Raw genomic sequence first — 21,399 nt, 5'->3', positions numbered from 1 at the left:
ATTGTTTTAATACAACATGTGAGAAATATATTTATAATTAAAGCGAATTATTTTTTCATTCGATCTCAAATTTATACAGATTGTACGTGTGCGTCGTGCTTGGGACATTATTCCGAATTTGGAATTATTCTGAATATAGCTTAATTTTTTTGGCCTTGAATTAAATGTAGCTTACTTTGAACTTTAGAATTGGTGTTTCCATGGTTAAAGAGCTCAAGTCAAGGCGCACGTGGAATCATCAACTCTCTGCTGTTTTTTTGGGCTGACAAAAGAGGGCCCAAGGCCGACGCACTACTCATGACCTACCCTTACACGACGGCTACCCCATGTTCCTCTTATATTCTTCGCATAATACCTTCAAGATCTCTGCTTCCTCTTTCCAGATCTGCAAGGACCCAACCATTTCCAGAGTCAACTTCGCAAGAGCGTCTGCTACAGCGTTCGCTTCTCGCCTAATCCACTCTGCTCTGACTTCCCACCTTCGATCCATTAAGTCAGCAATCTCCTTCCATAAACAACAGGTAACGCCTCCTTCTTTTTCCTTCCCCTTCAACCTTCTAACGGCTTCTCTCGCATCAACCTCCAATATCACCTTTTTGATCCCCAAATTCGAAGCTACTTCCACACCCCTCCTTATACCCCAAGCTTCTGCCTCTTCTGGTGTGCAGCGCCCCACTTCCGCCGATCAACTCTCTACTTTGCTTACCATTAGTTCTTGTTCTGCCTCCAAAAAAAAAAAAAACAAAGAAAGAAAAAACATTATCTTAAGTTCATATTACAGGTAAATAACAGAGTATAGTTTTTTTATAAAATTTTTTTTGGGTGACAATAGATCTTGCGGTTGATGCAATAGATCTTCCAGCAGCTGCGGTGTCTCTGTCCTCCAATAATATGTCCAGACATTCAGTCTTTTTTTTTTCCTTAACATGACCATAAAGTAGAAAAAAGGTTTTTTGTTTTATATATCTGTTACATCATTAAGTTAAAATTTTCAAGGTATCTAAACTCCCCCTTAATAGAGTGTGGGTTTCTCTTTATTCTGCTAAAATATGCTGAAAGCAGCACATAGATAGAACCAGATGAGTGTGTGTATTGTTAGAGTCGTCTATGCTTTTCTTAAATTCCTAAAATCCATTTTCAATCAAGTTCTGGTTGCCTTCCCTTGCTGCTAATCAGATATTGAAAATATTAGAGGTAAATATTAATTTTAATCAAAATATTATTAGAAAGTTAGAAATGAAATGTTGGATGTTATTTTGTATTTTTGTGTATTACGTTGAATTTATATTAATTTAAATTTCGTACTGAATTTGATGGAATGCCTATTTTCGGAAATATATACTTGTGAAAGAAGTCAGATTATTTTAAGTTATGTTTTTCATTATATTGAATTTATGTTATTGAACAAACAACTGATCGTTATTAAAAGATTAGTTTTGTTTTACATCATGATTATATGAAAATAAAATTTAAAAATAGAATAAAATTTAATTTGGACCGTTGTTGGTTGATATATATATATATCTTCATAGTAACTCATGGAATTTTGAAATATTCTTATGGAAATTTGAAATATTCATGAAAAAAGAAAAAATAAATCGGGAATATCATCAACCTGAATACTGTTTCAATAACTACCGTTTTCTGAGTGTACATGAGCTTTTTTTTTTTTTGGTCCTTCTTTCGGGTCGTCAATAATTATACAATAACGAATTTCAAGACTTTAAATTTTTGAAAATTAATATATATATATATATATATATATATCTCGTATGTTTGTGCTAATTGGGTGAATTGTTGTTTGCCATTTGTGTGTAGTGGGGCATAATCTCTTAATTTGATTTGAGAGTCACTCCGGAGGACGTTTCTGCGTTATTTGTCTAACTTCATCATCCCATTTGAGGTAAGTAACTATTATATTATAGTGGCCAAAAAAAAAAAGTAGCGATTATATTAGATTAAGTCATCTAACTGATTTATTTATTTATTTACTTTTTTTTCTTTTATTTAGCTTGATGAAGGAATTCTTTTTTAACGTTTTTTATGATCCAAGGATACCCTTACCTTCATTATCATCTCGCTACTTTACATGTCTATTGTATTGTCTCATCTCTTATATTCTTTGATTATCATTTGAACTCAATATTCAGATTCTTAAATAACAAATAATTTTATTATAAACTCAAGTCTCACCTAAGCTTTTTGCATATGAAAAGTATTTGTTTTTCAATCAAAGGAACTATGGTATTTGTACATTAAACACTGAATTTATTAGATGCGTTTCTTATACTACCTCCGGTCCTTAATATAAGATTGTATTTGACTTTTATTTTGATCTTAAATATAAAACCTCAATCTACTTTATCTCTCGTATTTACTCGATTTTTTCCAAGATAGTCCTTTTAATAACTATAGTTCTAGTTAATACACTTAATTAACAAGAATATTTTAGGAAAAACAACACATATTTAGGACAAATAACTAACTCAACTTACTTCCTTAATCTCCTCAAATTAGTCAACTGGTTTTTATAATTAGGACTAGAGGTGGTAGTTTTCTGAAATTCACTTGATTTAATTTTTTTATAAGTAATCAGGTATTTTTAATTTAACTCAATAAAATTTATTAATATGATTATTAAAAGCTTTAGTTTTTCTATTAAAATAAAAGAATGTAACGATTTTTAGATATGCATGTGCTTTGGCCAGTCACAAAAAAAATGCATTCAATTTTGGCTTAGAAGACTTTTTCTCCTTGTTGATATATCTATATAATACGTAATTACCATTTACCAAGATTACTAGGTAACGTTGTTATTATTTGGAAAAATGGTGATTACATATATAAGTTCTAAATAAAGAATTTATTTTTAAATAAGTTTTGCGAATTTACTTAAATATTACTCTAAAATAGCTCAATACCTGGTTATAATTATTTTTTCTTATGAAATGATATAGACGTAAACCAGTCATGAAAATAATTTCTTAAAGATTAATTTTTATTAAATATTGTTCGCTTGGAAAACTCTTTACAAGTTAATTTCAAAATAACGCCATTGTTTTAATTTAGAGACAATCGTTGCTTGTTTCTTTCTTGCAGCTGAAGATATCGCGCAAATCTGAACTTCAGAATTCCCATGACAACATTATTTCTTTATCTTAGGTGTCCTTAAACGATACATTTCTTTCGGCTGGAAATTATTAGAAAACACGTGTTACGAAATTATACTAGATCGCTTGCTTTAACATAAAAACGATTTATTAGTTTTGAATATTAAAATCCGCAGTCAATGATATTACCTACGACTCTATTTATATGAACTAGTTAACTAATTTGAAGAGATTAAAAAAAAAAGTTAAATTAGTTATTTGTAATAGGGAAAACCATATTGAAGGTACCTATACTTTCTCTCAATTTTTAATTTGGTACCTATGTGTTTTTTTTCTCTTTAATTAAACATTTAATTTTATCTTTTTAGCAACATTAGCTCTTATAACTTTATTCTATTGATATTTTTAGTCTCTACATAAGAATTAATGATGTTAATAGAGGAAAAATAAAGATTTAGTTAAGAACAAAAAACACATAGGTACCAAATTGAAAATTGAAAAAAAGTATAGGTACCTCCACTATGGTTTTCCCTTTGTAATAAATAGGTATTGTCTTTCTTAAAATATCCTTGTTAATCAAGTGTATTGGTTAGAACTATTATTGTTAGAAAGACTATTTTAGAAAAAAAAATATAAATATGAGAGACAAAATGGATTGGGATCTTATATTTAGGATTAAAATAAAAATCAAATAAGATCTTATATTAAGGACCGGAAGTAGTACATAAGATCAATTCTACTATATACGTCTCGTGTTTATTTATTGTTTGATCATTATTTGAACTCCAAATTTGAGTGTTTTATCAAGGTACTATATATACTACATAGCGTTATATATTCGCTTATTAATAGAAAATCAAAACATTATTGGACTTTAAATTAACTTTTCAAGCATAATAATATTAAAAATTAAACGCAATCTGTTAGACACTTCTTTATAATATATTATGCTGAATTTACAATAATTGAATTTTGTATACTCGAATGAGTCCCCCCCCCCCAGATTACTTGTCAAGTTTCGCTAAAGAGAAATACCAACAAAAAAAAACTGTATACTCGAACGAATTATGCTGTCTCTATCGAAAAATGAATGAATTACGCTGAATTTACAATAGTTGAATTTTGTATACTTCTTGTTTCTGTTTCTAATTGTTATTTGCTAATTTCGTGTAGCTGGGCATCTCTTAATTTGATTTGAAGTGGATATTTCAGCATCACTCGTCCCATTCTATTCTGATACTTGAGGTTGGTGACAATTACATTATCTGAATAACCCACATACCAAAACTCATTATCTATTTATTACTTATTTTTATTTTTAATTGTTTAGCATGAGTATAATAAGGAAATAAATTCTCAATCACCATAGGAGATGGTATCCTGATAAAATACTCAAGTAAAGAACAATTTTTTTTATTTTTAAGATTTATTTATTTTAATCCAAAAACTAGTAGTTTTATTATCATCTCTCTACTTTACTTTACATGTCTGTATCACTTTAGATGCCACTATATAGAGTGGAACTTTCTTTAGAGACCTGGCCTTTAGGTCAGATTCTTATAGAACAAATAATTTTACTATAAAATCAAGTCTCACCTGGAAATTTTTTTAACATAAAAATATTTGCCTGTCAAACAAAGGATCTCAAACTTGTACATTAAACAATGCGTTAATTAGATGTTATTTTATATTATTCTTCATTTAACATAATTTATGTTTTATAAATAATTATATTTTAGTTTGAATCAGTTAAATTTATTAATAGTATGACTATTAAATGCTTTAGTTTTCCCATTAAAATAAAAGTACACTGTAGTAGTACTTATATTTTGAAAAGAAAAAATTCTTTAAATAAAGGGAAAAGTTCATTTTAGGATCATTGTTGCTAATTAATATCAGTCAACTTTCAAAATTTCAATTAACCCCTTGGATTAAAATGAAATCAAAATTTAAGAATAAAAATACAATAACACCTCTCTTTTTTAAAAAAAATAAATATTTATATGTTGTCAGAGTTCTGACTACTAGCACTCAAGGTCAAAGCTCCAGTGGCCGGAAAAAAAATTTTAAAATAAAATGGCTAAAAAGATTTGAACCCATGACTCATCAACACGCTAAAAATAATATAACCACTAAACTCAAAATATGATATGGTATCATTTTTACATCATGACTTGTCTTTTCATCAATTCATGTTAACTTAAACAATAACATCGCATGTCATTGAAAAAGAACAGCATTCAAGTACTAGTATTTTTACATGACTTTTAATAAATTTTTTAGTAAGGTATATATGATCGGAATATCATTTCCTTATTTTAGATATTCTTTGTTCTTTAATTATATTTATTTTAACTTTAGAAACAAAACAAATTGATGAAGTCTATTGCATCTATTTTGTCGAATTCTTAATAAATCCCTTAGCCGCAAAAGATTTAATGTTGAACTATAATTATTTTACGGCAATATCCAACAAATATATTTGTTCCAATTCTTAAATGGCAGCATACACTACATTATGAAAAGGATTTGAAGAATTTACTTTATTTTTTTCAAAAAAAGTATTTTTCAATCAGTCCACAAATTTATTGAGTTCTTTATTCTCTTTGTTTCTAATTTATTTTTTATTCATATTTCACCAGGGAAATTAATTTTGGATAATACTTACATCAACTTCCTTATTTTTATTATGTCAAGTTCTTCAATCATATATGAACATATATCCTATTCTTAAAATATTAGCATTTAATTATAAATTCACATAAAATAAAAAAGGACACATGATTATATGGAATTGAAGAACTGACACAATAGATATAAGAAATTTGACTTAAGTTTTTTTTTTAATTATTTTTTCTCTTAAAATCCAACTTGTATCGATATGAAGTGGGGGGGAAATAACTTTTCTTCTGGCGAAAGAATACAACTGCATCAAAAACACTGAATTTGATAGATGATTTTCTGTATTATTCTGAATTTATGTTAATTGAACCATTTTTGCACCTATATAAATTGTTTTAATTTAATTCACTTTAAATTATTAAGAAGATTATTACAATTTTTAGTTTCCCTCTGAAAATAATAAATGATTATACTAACACCATTACAAAAAATGTTTCTAACGGGTTAAAAAGCCGTTTTCTAACCAGTATAAAAAGTCTTTTTTTTTCTTTCTTTCTTTTTTTCACTTGTGGGAATTCTATTGTTTAAAGAAATCAGTGCATATTTGTTACAAATAGTCAATTTAATTAATTTTTATAATATCTCTAAATTAATTATTTAAATGTTATATTAAGGATCATGTGTATTAACAGTTAACTAACCTTTTTTGAAAGTCTCAGTTTCTACTGTTAATTATATCCTCTTATAAATTATTTACTTCTTCTAGCCATAAGTTTGTTGTGTCATGTTTTTGTATTATTTGAACATGACTTCAACTCAAAATTGAAATCATTAGATAATTGTATTATAAATTTATGTTTTCACAACTATTTTCTCCAAGTCAAAGTCCCTTAATTAAAAAAGTTTATGTTATATATCAAACTAAAACTTGACTAATTAAACCGTTGTGTGAATTCTAGAAAATTATTTTAATACAATATAATATCTCTGAAACATATTTATAAAGTGAATTATTTCTTCATCCAATCTCAAATTTATATTATACTACCTCTAGTCCTAATTATAAGATCTTGTTTGTAGTCTAAAAACAAGGTCTTATAATTAAGATCAGGAGGTAGTATATCAAAACTGTTTCAACTTGATGAAAACTTAACTAATTATATATCAAAATTGTTTTTACTTGTGTGAATTCTAGAAAATTGTTTTAATACAATATAATATCTCCGAAACATATATAAAGTGAATTATTTGTTCATCCAATCTCAAATTTATACATGTTGTCCGTGTGTTATGCTTGCGACATTATTTTGTATTTGGAATTATTACAAGTTGGTGTATTTATGCATAAGATTCGCTTGTATTGCATTAGATGGAAGAAATTGTGGCTGAAATTGCGACCAAGCTTGCAGAATGTCTATGGGATCCAATTTCACGTCGCGCCCGTTATTTGTGTTGCTTCAACCAATACAGTGGGGTTGTTGACAAAATAAAAGAAGAGCTGTTGGTGACACTAGCAGATGTGAACAAGCGTAAGGAAGAAGCTCATCGAAGAACTGAAGAAATAATGCCATCTGTAGAGAAATGGTTGGGTGAAGTGAATGCCATCCTAAAAGAGGTGCAAGAGCTACCGCGAGAGGTTGGAGGAGGAGGAAAGAAATGTTTTAACATGTCGCTCAAGTATTCCTTAGCAAAAGAAATGGATGATAAGGCGAAGCAAATGAAGGATCTCATGAATTCCCGCTTTGAGCCATTTTCCCTGCCGAAACCACCTCCTAATCTCAGTGATCAATTTTCTTCCAAGGATGTCATGGACTTCAAATCAAGGGCGTCAATTTTTAATAGCCTTTTTGAGGCTATTAAAGATGGCAAGAATAAGATGGTGGGCCTGTATGGTGTTGGGGGCTCAGGTAAAACCACCTTGGCAATCGAAGTGGGTAAGAAAGTTGAACGGCTGAAGCTTTTTGACAAAGTGGTCATGGTGGTTGTCTCTCGGCCTCCTAATGTTAGGAACATCCAAGAAGAAATAAAAGAAAAAACGGGTTTCGAATTTGAGGAAAAAACCGAATCAGCCATAGCAGGAAGGCTATTAACTGAATTGAAAAGTATGAAAATACTTATAATCTTGGACGATGTTTGGAGCGATCTGGATCTCCAACAAATTGGTATTCCGATTAATGAAAATTGTCGTGTTTTGTTAACTACTCGTCGCCGAGATGTTTGTGTCCATATGGATTGTGAGGAAATTTTTGAATTGCCTCTCTTGATTGAGGAGGAAGCATGGGATTTGTTAAAGAGGCATGCAAACATAATCCATGACTCATTGAATGAGTTTGTTGATATGGGAAAAAAAATTGTTGATGAGTGCAAGGGACTACTTATTGCAATTGTGACAGTGGGAAGGGCATTAAGAGGAAAAGGAATTGTGGAGTGGAAGTCAGCACTATGGAGGCTACGACAATCCCTACCATTGGATATTGATGAGAGCTCGAGGGGCCCTTATGCATGCCTCAAATTGAGTTATGATTATTTGCCAACAAGTCTAGCAAAGCAACTCTTCCTATTGTGCTCTATGTTTCCTGAGGATCATCAAATTCATACAGAGGATCTTATTCGATTTGCCAAAGGGACTTTGAAATTTGAGGGGAATATTGTTTACACAATGGAGGATGCAAGGAGGGAGATTTCAGTAAGCATCAACAGTCTATTAGATTCTTGTTTATTAATGCATACAAATGAGCCAGCATGTGTAAAAATGCATGACTTAGTTCGGGATGTAGCTTTATGGATTGCAAGGGAGCAACATCAAGCAATTTTGGTAGATAGCCATGCGGTTTCAAAAATGTTGGCTGAAAATGGAAGTTTGAAAGAGACAAAGGTAATATCATTATGGAACCTGGAAGGCAATTTTAAGCTCTCTAATCAGTTGCATTGTCCAACACTTGAGGTTCTGCTACTTCATCCCGAAGGGTTCATTGAAGATCTTGGAGGGATTGAAGCGCTCAAAATCTTGGTCCTTCTAACATCTACCTTTCAATGGGGAGGACTTATTTGGAGGTCATCTTTTCGGCGAATACGGAATCAATGGTCAATGCTGCAATCAATTGTGTCATCATTAATTAATCTTCAGACCTTATGCATCAGAGGAATTGAATTGGGTGACATCTCTTTTCTAAGTCAACTCAAAGGATTAGAAATTCTTGACTTGCGTGGTTCTCAATTTGGTGAATTGCCTATTGGAATTGTCTATATGAAAAAATTGAAGCTGTTGGATGTGTTTAGGTGTGAAATTGAGAAAAGTCCTTTAGAAGTTATTGGAAGATGTGAGCAACTTGAAGAATTATACTTTTGGAATAAGAAATCTGCCATCCCAGAAAATTTCTCTCTTTCAAGGTTGAAGAGGTACGTTATCTATGACACCACATCATTGAATATTCCTAGTTATGAAGATCCTCCTCTTGTAGAATATTTTGATGCTCATTGCATTGAAGAACTGAGAGCTTTATGCATACAAGGCTTCAAAGCCTCTGTTTCGAATTCATCAATGAAAGATCTCATTCATGAAGCAAACTGCCTTTGGCTAGACAATTGTATGTGGGATCTTAATGATATAAATTCTGAAATAAAGCACTTAGCAATTTCATGCTGTGTGGAGAAGAGATTCATAGCTGATAACCTTAGGACCAACATTCATCAAACAGGACAAGTGTTCTCCCACCTGATTAGTTTAAGATTGAGAGCAATGAATAGTCTTGAAGGAGTGTTCCAAGATTCATCGATCACATGTTCTCTCCCGATGTTACAAGAGCTGTTTCTACAGAGCTGTCCAGAATTGGGAACCTACATCTTCACCCATGCCACTGTTACAAGCCTACCGAAGCTGAGGAAACTTGAGATTCAGGATTGCAACAAATTGAAATGGCTATTCTCTTATTCTCTAGCTTCTCAGTGTCCTTCGCTAGAGGAATTGCGAATATGGAGTTGTCCTAAACTTGAAAGGCTCACTAATGAAGAAGATGCACATGGTGATCGTCTACCGCGCCAAAGGGAGCCCCTTCAAGACTACCCATACGTAAGTGTTATATCCGCAAAATTCGTCTTGAATCATTGCACATTTGAAATAATAATCCATGTTGATGCGTTTGCTGAAAAAAGGTTGCAAGCTGAATTTGTTTCTTTTCTTTTGGTGCTGAATTTTATATCCTTTTCTTGAATTAGCATGCGAAATTAATGTGCCTACTTTATCAATGTATTTGTTAGTTTTAACTCTTTGGTCAAATAAATAGTTATGTGTATTACAATTTCTAACACCATCTATATATTGCGGAAACTAGTTTTTAGAGGCTAGTATAAATTTGTTCAATTGCTAAGAGTTTCAGATATTTTTAGGACATTTCGTTTTTGCTTTGCTGCATTCTACCTAGTCTTTTTTAATTAAAAATTGGCCTCTTTACTTTTAAACTTTATTTTAAAAAATCATGTTTATGAGCCAATAATATACGTATGATTAAAAAAGTACTCCAACATATTCTGAATGAGACGCAACAGTCATTTTCTTTAATTCGAGTTTTTGCAAATATATAACTGTATTTTTTTATTTCTGAAATTTGAAAGCTCTGTAGCAGCGTCATACGTAGTGTTTTTATATGTGTGTATGTGTGTGTGATTGAGCTACTATTTGAGTTTTACTTTTTATTTCAAGACAAGAAAATGCTATTTGTTTTTATCGATTTGTATCTTTCATATTAAACCTTTTTTTCCAATCAAATGATTACTCTTAATTTGCCAAATGCAACGCTATATATTTTCCAAATAATTAATTTCATGTTTTGAACAACGCTTTATTTTTTTTATTTCCTATTTTTGTTAAGGAAATAATTCTGACTCACACGATCAGAGTAAGAGACGAGTTGTTGTAATTAATGTGTGCATTTCATAATTATAATTTGAATACACATATGTATGTATATATGTACAGGGGAATCAGACTGTGGTCACTACTGCAGAAAGCTCCCACCATTCACGAAATCAGAAACTCTGGACCCCTTTCCTAAGTTTGAAAGATGTATATATTGTAGGAAGTGGAATGAAAGGTAGTATGTTTGAGGTTCAGCAAGTAAGAGGAACAGAATCTATTGAAGCAAGAGACGAACCTTTGACATTGAATTCAGAGTTGTGTTCTTTAGGTTTATATAATCTAGAACAGTTGGAATATATTTGGAAGGGCCCCACACAAAGTGTGAGCCTCCATAGACTTGAAAGGATTGGATTGCAGAAATGCTCAAAGTTGAAGAATATTTTCACTGTTGCAATTGTCACAAGCCTTCCAGAATTGAAGACATTACACGTAGATTCTTGTGGTGAATTGGAGGGAATATTTTGTGAAGAATCACTTGAAAATCTTTCTTCTTCTTCTAATGTTTGCTTCCCCAAACTTGAGTGTATTATAATATGGGGATGCAATAAAATGAAAAAGGTGTTCTCATATTCTATGGCTTCTCATCATTGTCCTTCACTAGAGAGGCTGGGCATAAGTGATTGCTCTGAACTGGAAAGGGTTGTTGATGAAGAAGCAGCACATGATGGGGGTTGGCAGCTACCTCTTCTCAAACTGAAGGAATTAGATCTACGAGGGGTGCCGAAATTGAGAGAGATATTCGGAGGAGCATTATTAGAGTGTCCGCAACACGTAAGTATTTTTCGCAAACAATCAAATATTATTTTTAGCTCAACTTGTTGCTTTTCTCATAATAAATAATAACATGAATGATAACACGCTATTATTTTTAATCTGTATTTGTTATTTTTTTTGTTGGTGAACTTTTTTTTTCCCGATAAAACGTACGTAACTCCTTTTGTTCTTTTGCTGTTAAAATTTTTGTCAAAATAATTTCTTTCACGTTGCCAAAAAATTTCTTTTGTTGAGTCTACCCCTTTTCCTGTTAAAAATTGTCATGTTTATTTTTAAATTTATTTGGAAAAATCGTGCTTACTACCAAAGAATATATATATATATATATATATATATTAGTTTTAAGAATATATGTTGAATATAATAACAGGAACTAATTATTTCAATTTTTGGTTAATGTTTTGGCGCCAGCTCATTATTGTGGAAACTGAAAGTAATTATCCAAGACTGTTTTATTTGAGACAATGATGTGTGGATAGTATATGGAGGTCTAAATTAATAAAACTTGTGTTATTACAATATTAAAATTATGTGAAAAATGGGGTTTAATTTTTTATTTTTTCTTGATGAATTTTGATAAAACGTTAACTTCTTTTGTTCTTGTTTTTTAAAAAAAAATTGTCAAATAATTTCTTTAACTTTGCTAAGTGCACCACTTTGTCAAATGTGCGAAATTGATTGGGTTTATGTTGTGAAGAGTGTCGTAAAAATTGACATGTTTGCTTTGTCAAATTTGTCGTTTAGCTATTTTAAAGAGATTTTTTTCCTTTTGTTAATTCTCCCATTTTTTCTTGTTAAAAATTTTAATTGATTTGAAAAAAATCGTGTTTTTACTATCAAATTTTGGGCAGTAATTATTTCAAATTTTGTTTTAATTAATGTTTTCGCTCCAGCTCATTGTTGTGGAAATGGAAAGTGATTATTCAATACTGTTTTATTTGTAACAAATCAGCGTGGATAATATATGAAGGCCCAAATTAGTAAAATTTATCTTATTGAGATTACGTTATTACAATATTAAAAATACACGGAAAAAAAGGGGTTCCATTCGTAATGTTAATTTACAGTTTGATTTGATATGGTTGATGTATATTGTCTATCTTTCATATTGTCATGTAATCATTGGATATAATTACTTTACAGAAAAATGAGAATAAGGGAGCAAGGACCGTGAATTCAGAGTTGTGTTCTATATTTTTATGGGTTCTAAAAGAGTTGGAATACATTTGGAAGGGCCCCACACAAAGCGTGAGCCTCCATAAACTTGAAAGTATTGAATTATCGGAATGCCTAAAGTTGAGGAATATTTTCACTCTTACAATTGTCACAAGCCTTCCAGAATTGAAGACATTAGCAGTATCTTTTGCTGAGGAATTGGAGGGAATATTTTGTGAAGAATCACTTGAAAATCTTTCTTCTTCTTCTAATGTTTGCTTCCCCAAACTTGAGAATATTGAGATAGGGAGATGCAATAAAATGAAAAGGCTACTCTCATATTCTATGGCTTCTCATCATTGTCCTTCACTAGAGAGGCTGGACATATATGAGTGCTTAGAACTGCAGAGGGTTGTTGATGAAGAAGCAGCACATGATGGGGATTGGCGGCTACCTCTTCTCAAACTAAAGGAATTAAATCTACTACGGTTGCCAAAATTAAGAGAGATATTTGGAGAAGCATTATTGGAGTGTCCGCAACACGTAAGTATTTTCCGCAAACAATCAAATATTATTTTTAGCTCAACTTGTTGCTTCTCTGATAATAAATAATGAACATGAATGATAAAATGCTATTATTTTTAATCTGTATTTGTCATTTTTTGTTGGTGAACTTTTTTTTCCCGATAAAACGTACGTTAACTCCTTTTGTTCTTTTGCTTTTAAAATTTTTGTCAAAATAATTTCTTTCACATTGCCAAATAATTTCCTTTGTTGAGTCTACCTCTTTTCCTGTTTAAAATTGGCATGTTTATTTTTACATTTATTTTAAAAAATCGTGTTTACTATCAAAGAATATATATATTAATTTTAAGAATATATCTTGAATATAATAAGAGGAACTAATTATTTCAGTTTTTGGTTAATGTTTTGGCGCCAGCTCATTATTGTGGAAATGGAAAGTAATTATCCAAGACTGTTTTATTTGAGACAATGATGTGTGGATGATATATGGAGGTCTAAATTAATAAAAATTATGTTATTACAATATTAAAATTATGTGAAAAATGGGGTTTAATTTGTTATTTTTTCTTGATGAATTTTGATAAAACGTTAACTTCTTTTGTTCTTTTTTTTTTGTTTTGAATGGTCAAGTAATTTCTTTAACTTTGCTAAATGGACCACTTTGTCAAATGAGCAAAATTGATTGGGTTTATATTGTGAAGAGTGTCGTAAAAATTGGCATGTTTGCTTTGTCAAATTTGTCGTTTAGATATTTTAAAGAGATTTTTTTTACTTTTGTTAATTCTCCCTCTTTTTCTTGTTAAAAATTTGAATTGATTTGAAAAAAAAAAATCGTGTTTTCACTATCAAATTTTGGGCAGTAATTATTTCAAATTTTGTTTTAATTAATGTTTTCGCTCCAGCTCATTGTTGTGGAAATGGAAAGTGATTATTCAATACTGTTTTATTTGTAACAAATCAGCGTGGATAATATATGAAGGCCTAAATTAGTGAAATTTATCTTATTGAGATTACGTTATTACAATATTAAAAATATACGGAAAAAAAAGGGGTTCCATTCGTAATGTGAATTTACTGTTTGATTTGATATGGTTCATGTATAATTACTTTACAGGAAAAAGAGAATAAGGGAGCAAGGGCCCTAAATTCAGAGTTGTGTTCTATATTTTTAGAAGATCTGAGAGAGTTGGAATACATTTGGAAGGGCCCCACTCAAAGTGTGAGCCTCCATAGACTTGAAAGTATTAAATTGATGAGATGCCTAAAGTTGAGGAATATTTTCACTATTGCAATTGTCACAAGCCTTCCGGAATTGAAGACATTACACGTAGATTCTTGTGGTGAATTGGAGGGAATATTTTGTGAAGAATCACTTGAAAATCTTTCTTCTTCTTCTAATGTTTGCTTCCCCAAACTTGAGTATATTGAGATATGGAGAAGCAATAAAATGAAAAGGGTGTTCTCATATTCTATGGCTTCTCATCATTGTCCTTCACTAGAGATACTGGGCATAAGTGATTGCTCTAAACTTGAGGGGCTTGTTAAGAGATCTAAAGGTGAAGTTGAAGTTGGTGATCATGGAAACCTATTCCCCAAATTGAAGGATTTGTATCTCGAAGATTTGCCACAGTTGAGAGAGATATATGACGGTTATGAGTTCAGCCTCCCATCTGGTACTACACGCATACGACGTTGTCCATATATGCACAATATTCCACTATTGGAATACGAGGCCTCATGAGGTACTACGCTTTTTATTTCCACGTGGACACACTCTTCCTTTCAAACTCTATCTTTTGATGCTTTCTTACATTTTATTTTTTTTAATGGATGGAATAGTTTTGTACGATTGCTATTCACGTCACTCTGTCTGATACAGCACTTCATTTCCATCTGGTCGTCTTATATATCAAACACATAATTTTGTATTTCACTGTTTCTACTTAAAATCACTTGTTTAACCTCCCCACACCCACAAAAAAAAATTTTTTTGGCTACTTTACGAGAAATTTGAATTTAAATCTTTTATTCTCCTTAAGATGTTGGTTTCTATATATATAATTGTTATTTTATAAAAAAAATATTGTATTAAATGAATGGCATGCTGCAGTAGTATTAGAGTTCAATAAGTGCGTAATCCAAACAAATCAATGTTCACCATTCACACATTCTTATTACATTATTAGCAGCTTTATAAACAGATAGATATCTAACGACAAATTTTAAAAATGCATAGGATAAATTAGGCTGTTAGTTTATATTTTTATCTGTGCCATTTTGATGTAACATTTAAGCTTCTAATCAATTATTTTCTTTTTTCAGAACCGGAGATCAAATCCGAAAATTAAAACTAAAAAGGTGATGAGGAGCTTTGGTCTTCTAATGTTTTCTTTATCTGCATTTGTGTTTTACTAAATGCTGTGTGAAAGTGTGTTAAATTTGTGTCAGTATGTTACAAATTATACACATAAGAAATTAGATATCTTTATTTTGAAATTGTGTTTGACTTGAGATGCGTTATAGTTATGTACTTATACTGAAGGTTATACACAAAATATAATAATTGCGTGGCTGCGTGGACTTCTTATTTCATCTGTAACAATTATATTATTTTTTCACATGCTGCATTAATTAATGATTTCTCCTACTGTCCTTTACTTCTCCGTCGCAATATAATTTATAATTATTATTTACAAAGAAATACAAAACATATTCATGTTTATTAGGAGAACAATTGGAAAAAAAAATTTGTTTGGGAAAAAAAATACCCCATTACAAATAATTGTGTATAAATTATATCATTAGAAATGCGTCATTTTAAATGTCTGACAATCATCCAAAAGATCGCATCCCTTAATAAAAGTAGTATCAGAAAGAAAATATTAACAATAAAAAGAACAATAGACTATTATTTTATATTATAACTAAATTTTCATAGAACTCATAATTAGACCAGACATAATTAAAAAATCGATAGCCAATAAGAATCTGTAAATATTTATCCGGCATTTAAAATAACTTGTGCACAGTCCAACCAAAATTTCAACATTATAACACAATAGCAAGTTATTGTTCTGTAATATACAACAGCCTCTATGGAATTATCTCAGAGAGAATGTCAAATGAATGAAGCAAAATAAAAGACAAAATGTTGTTTATTATATGTGGGAGATTTGTTCTCTCTTCTCTCCACCCAATCAGCTTCAAAATATACACAAGGGACTGCAACAGAAAAAGAGTGTTAGTATTAAGCATATTTCAGTACTGAAAGCAATGTTCTTTCACCAGATAACCAAGCTATCATCAGAAAAGAACATTCTTTTATTTGGGATTAGATATTATAGTGTGATGGGATGAAGGTCAGAGTATATCAAGCAACTCTAAAGCTTCTTTCAAGAATAAATCCATCTTTTTCTAGATGTATCATAATCATGCAAGACACAAGATTGTCAAGTTATAGGAAGAAAAGCAGAAAACTTTTTGAAGCGTCTGTGGTGACTCCAGACGCGGCCAAAGAAATTAAGATTCCAATCATCAACATGAATAAATCATGAAGCGACTTACTTTTGAACGGTGGTTTTTAACAATGACTTCATAAATCAGGAACTCTCTTCTTGCTCATCCATCTCATCAAGGATAACATACTTTGTAGCCGAATCTGTTTTGAAGGTCCCACCCACATCCTCTTTACCCGCTTCACCCTTCTGAAGCTTCCAGTACCTGCCATTCAAAATGGAGAGAGCATGACCATCACCATCCTTGAAGTTCGAGGCTCTAAATTAAATTAAGAGGGAAGAAAATTATGACCAAATACCAAAATAAATTGATGAGAAGCGCATTAGCTAATGACTTACTTGTACCAATTGAATAAACCAACACCAACAATGATAGTGAAGAGGCCAAGTCCTTTCAACCAAGTAAATTGATCATGAAAGTACAGGACAGCAACCTACACAAACATGAAAATTAAACATATATGACAAAAATTTAACAACTAAAAAAAATCAAATTTAATTTTGCATATAAAGCACTTCAATGAGCAGAAGAATATATAACAGCATGAAACATTTGTTTCTCCCATCCTCATCAAATTTACTAATTACAACTAATTACTATTATCAAAATTTTCAATGCAGATAGGGTGCAGTCGTATAGAAAAACCTGTTAAACCCCACCACACAGCCAAACCAGCAAATGCAGAAACCATCAACTCAATATTATAGAAAGATGAATACAACAACCAAAAAACTAATCAAATTATAATGCACAATCTGTGTCAAGTAACTTGGAAGCCTTCTTAAGTAATTTTTTTCATGAGTCATGAATGACATCAGCACAAAGGTGACAAGTTAGCCAGGTTCTTTAGAAATATGAGACAGACCAAAATAAAGGGTGGTAGCCGCTGGATGTTCATGTCAACAAACTGGCATAGAAAAGGTAAAAAAATGATACCAATATGGTGACAGCCTCCTTAACAACCCCAGCTATTGTAACTGTGACGGCACTAGTTACTGAGACAAGAACATACTCTGTTAGGACCTGCAAAAAGGAGATTCACCTTTGAAAACTGATTTGAGAGGAGGAAAAAATTGAAAGCTTAAATGTCAAAGAAGCAGAAAGTCAAACAATTAATATGTAATGTCATGTCCTAGGAAAGGGAACATTTACTCTTACCATAAGAAAAGCAAGTGCGCCACCTAAAAGCATTAGTAAACTACTCTGAGTAATATGCCATGGACTATTAAAGTATTCGTTTTGCCTGAATTCCCCCCATGGATCCAATGCAAGAGAGAGAAGAGCAGTTGCCCCTGCCATTACTGGAGTTACATAGCTCATCAAGGTAAGCGGATTTTTTATCCCTGAAATTATTTTAGAAAAATTATCGGCATTTCATTAAAAAGGCACAGATCTTTTAAATCTCTCAATGGAAAGTGAACATCGGTAGAGGAAAAATTAGAATAAAGAAAGATTATTCAAAGAAGACAAAAATAGAAAAACACTAAAACATGGTCATCAAGCTTTCGGTCAAGGTCAGAAGCCAGAGATAAGCTCACACATGCCTAAGGTCAGTGCATGGTAAGCTATGTTCTAGAGCATAAAGTATGATGAATGGTTAAACGGTGGTGTAAAAGTAAGAATCTAGCAGTCTGCCTGGATCTAGTCCGTGAAAAAAGACCTTTAAAGAGAATTTAGTCTCAACAAAACTTCAGGCTAATTCAACAACCTCTCTTAACAGGAATACCATCCATGATATCAAATATTATTTTTTACCCGTGTCGTAATTATAGGATTTTGCTCAGTTATTATTTGAACGGGACGACGATCCATATTCAGCAACGGAAGCCTCAATGAATGGGAGCTATAACTTTAATGGACCAAAGGTAGCAATAATTCTTTGTCAAGTAAGTTCCAGCCTACGTGAAATGCGCGACAGTTTGGTCACTGTCTTAGAGGTAGGCTCAGTAAAACAGACATGGCAATGAAGATGCAAGCTAGCTGCACCTGAACAAAAAGACCCTATGAAGCTATACTGTTACCTAGGATTGGCTTTAGACCTTTCCAGCACAACAGGCGAAAAAGACCTCTTGAAGAGGCTTAAGCCATCAGTGAGATACTACTTTAGAAAAGCTAGAACTCTAACCTTGTGCTAAGACCTACGACTTAAAGGGTTGTCTTTAGGTACACGGTTTCTATGGGGCAGTGATCTCTCAAATGGTCATGAAGGCATGCAAAGGCCCCACATCATCTTCTAAGAAAATAATAAAATCAGAATGACCATTCTATCTGCTTACGTGGCTGGTTTAAGATTTCCACGATTTGTCAGTGATGCCAATCTTCCAAAACAATATTTCTAATGTAAGAGAAGACTTTCCAGGTAAACTTGACTTAAGAATACCAAAATTTAATTCAATTTGGCAAAGGGAGCATTTAAATAAGGTGATCAAAGAGTAACTAATAAAAGGGACCAACATAAGGTTCCACAATTTCACAAAGAGATATAATGGTCATTAGTTTTCAAAAATTGTAATCCTAACAAAGACTAAGGTATATCTCTGTCATATTCTGTTTCCCCAATTTTACATCATCATCTAGTTATGGGACAAAAAAATCATTGTGTCCAAAAACAGCAGACAGAGTCTTCAGCAACCCTTGCAAAAATAGCAGCTAGTTTAGAAGGCATTGAACCTATGTGCCCACCTACAATAGGACAGCAAGGTGCTTTGGGATTGTTGTCATTTATTTTATCTTATTTTTTTCTGTGCATGTGATGTGACTCTGGAGCATAGTTGCATAACCTTTTTGAGCCTAAGATTTCTCCCTCACATCCCTAATCCTACAACAGGGATTTTGCTTCCCCGGTTCCTTGGGGATTAGAAATAAAGGGCATCTACTGGCGCTGCTATGCAAATTACACAAAAGGACAGATTTTCAGTCTTGCTATGTAATTGTTACGTACTTCCAATCTCTATGGATTAATTTCATAAAAAATGAGAACATGAAGTGGCGCATATTCAGGTCAAGTCTCTGAAAATACCAAAAATATACCATTGAATGAGTTAAAAATAGTCATGATTACGTGAGACTACTCACTTCTCATCAAAATATCACATAAATCTACAAAACTATTTTCCTTAAAAACAATTACTGCGGAGCTATTCAGGACACTTACCATGGGCTTCTTTCTTTAGCATTGGTTTGGTGTCAAATTGCATGAAGAGAACAATGACGAAGCCAGCCCAGCAAAATGGTGTAAGAATAATTGTTAAGAGCAGAAAAAATTAGTGCACAAAATAGGAAAATGGATATTAAAAAGAAATCAGAAACAAAATCTGAACCTGCAGAAGGATCTGAGTCATGCACCAACGAAACCCAGACATAACAGCAGCAAGCATAACAAGTACAAATCCCCAAAATTGAAATTCTGTCTCTTTCGCAACTGCATTTCAAGGGAATTGTATTTCAGATGGACATACAAATTTGTCAGCATGCAAAAGTTCCTAAGGCTTAAAAAATGTACTTAGCAACTGAGGAAAGGAAAAAGGAAAAAAGAAAAAATAAATTGTGCAGATGTATAAAATATCATTGTTGGTCCTTACAGTTTGATCCAATTTTGGTTTTGATTGCTGTACTTTCAAATCGTTAGTTTTGATCCCTATAGTTTCATAAAAACTTTGATCCCTATAGTGTCACAAGGGCTTAATCTGAATTTAAGTATAGGAACCAAAACCAAATTGCGTTAAAAGTATAAACCATTCGTTAAACTCAAACTGAAAAATTATAAAACTATAGGGACCAAAGCCAACAATTTGAAACTATAGGGACCAAAACCAAAATTCAATCAAACTATAAGGACTAACAATGGTATTAACCCTATAAAATAATAACTTCTATGATGGAATAAAAAAGGAGCATTCCTCATATGAATGTCAAATAGTTCCCTGTCCATATTTGACCACTTGCCCAGGTATTCACTGCATAAAACCAACACTTAGAACCAATTTGAGAATGACCAAGAACACTCCGACCGTGGAACGATTTCTCTTGACAAGTTATAAAGAGTTTGGTAAATTAAGTAGGGCAAAACACAGGCAATGTACACCCGTGGCAGTGTTGTGGTGTATTTGGTTTGACCAAGATGCACACATTTTCAAGGGTGTTTCATTTTTTGTCCAGTAATGAGAATTACACTGATATTCTTCGTTTTTTATAACAATCAATGCAAATAAAAATCTAAATTAAAAGGCATGAAAGCTAGAGCTGCCATATATACCTGTTAGTAATATACCAATGGAGATAACCAAGATGATGCCTGACAGTTTAAAGCTTGGAGTCTCCAACCTTCCAATCAAAATTTGCAATTAAATGACAGTAAACAGGTATTAGTTCTGAAAATGCATGTATCTCCATACAGACATGCATGACAAGTTTTAGAAACTCAACCCAAAAAAATGCTTTTCATAGAAAGCACAATCTAATATGAAGTGTTCATTTTCATACATGTAACAAAAGATGAAGACCCGTCTAATTTCTGTGGTATCAGCATAAACATTGATTTTTCTCCTCAAGTAAAATTGCTTGGACTGGGAGCATTGTGGTAGACAACAGTAGCCACAGGATGTGGCTTGTGAATATTAGGCACTAAACATCTTACACCACCCATCAAAACTCAATCGGTAATCCTAGACAGTTTAAGAAACCTATGCCTCAATTCGACTTTAGATGGATCCACATTAAATTAATTAAACTACAAAGCATCATTCCCATCCACTAGCACATGATTCTAGGATTTTATTTTCT

General features: G+C 31.9%; 2 protein-coding genes and 2 long non-coding RNA genes across 8 annotated transcripts in view; 3 read left to right on the top strand and 1 right to left on the bottom strand.

The window, feature by feature from the left end:
* LOC114718945 (probable sugar phosphate/phosphate translocator At1g06470) overlaps positions 1-21,399 on the bottom strand; it is a 38,552-nt gene that overhangs the window by 13,747 nt on the left and 3,406 nt on the right. For 3 of the 5 annotated variants that reach the window (XM_028904385.1, XM_028904389.1, XM_028904390.1), the window contains 7 exons: positions 20,873-20,940; positions 19,938-20,038; positions 19,772-19,784; positions 17,776-17,960; positions 17,554-17,640; positions 16,956-17,050; positions 16,497-16,821 (listed from right to left, as the gene is read on the bottom strand). In XM_028904385.1, coding sequence (XP_028760218.1) covers positions 16,701-16,821; positions 16,956-17,050; positions 17,554-17,640; positions 17,776-17,960; positions 19,772-19,784; positions 19,938-20,038; positions 20,873-20,940 — 670 coding nt within the window. In that variant the 3' untranslated portion in view covers positions 16,497-16,700. Of the gene's footprint in view, positions 1-16,109; positions 16,324-16,496; positions 16,822-16,955; positions 17,051-17,553; positions 17,641-17,775; positions 17,961-19,771; positions 19,785-19,937; positions 20,039-20,872; positions 20,941-21,399 lie in introns of those variants that run through there. The other 2 variants (XM_028904386.1, XM_028904387.1) reach the window with 2 other exon arrangements.
* LOC114718952 (uncharacterized) lies at positions 376-732 on the top strand. Its single transcript, XR_003737872.1, has 2 exons — positions 376-521; positions 669-732. It is a non-coding gene; the product is annotated as an uncharacterized LOC114718952 (long non-coding RNA).
* On the top strand, positions 7,102-9,691 carry LOC114718980 (disease resistance protein At4g27190-like). Its single transcript, XM_028904436.1, has 2 exons — positions 7,102-9,591; positions 9,671-9,691. The coding sequence occupies exons 1-2, from the start codon at positions 7,102-7,104 to the stop codon at positions 9,689-9,691; spliced, it is 2,511 nt and encodes an 836-aa protein (XP_028760269.1).
* On the top strand, positions 14,705-15,614 carry LOC114718953 (uncharacterized). The gene is made up of 2 exons (XR_003737873.1): positions 14,705-14,843; positions 15,424-15,614. It is a non-coding gene; the product is annotated as an uncharacterized LOC114718953 (long non-coding RNA).

Source organism: Neltuma alba, unplaced genomic scaffold (genome assembly GCF_004799145.2).
Source record: "Neltuma alba isolate B1F8T4 unplaced genomic scaffold, ASM479914v2 tig00011881_pilon, whole genome shotgun sequence".
NCBI lineage: Eukaryota > Viridiplantae > Streptophyta > Magnoliopsida > Fabales > Fabaceae > Neltuma > Neltuma alba.
The sequence above is the reverse complement of the archived record's forward strand: the minus strand, read 5'-3'. Positions and strand labels throughout refer to the sequence as shown.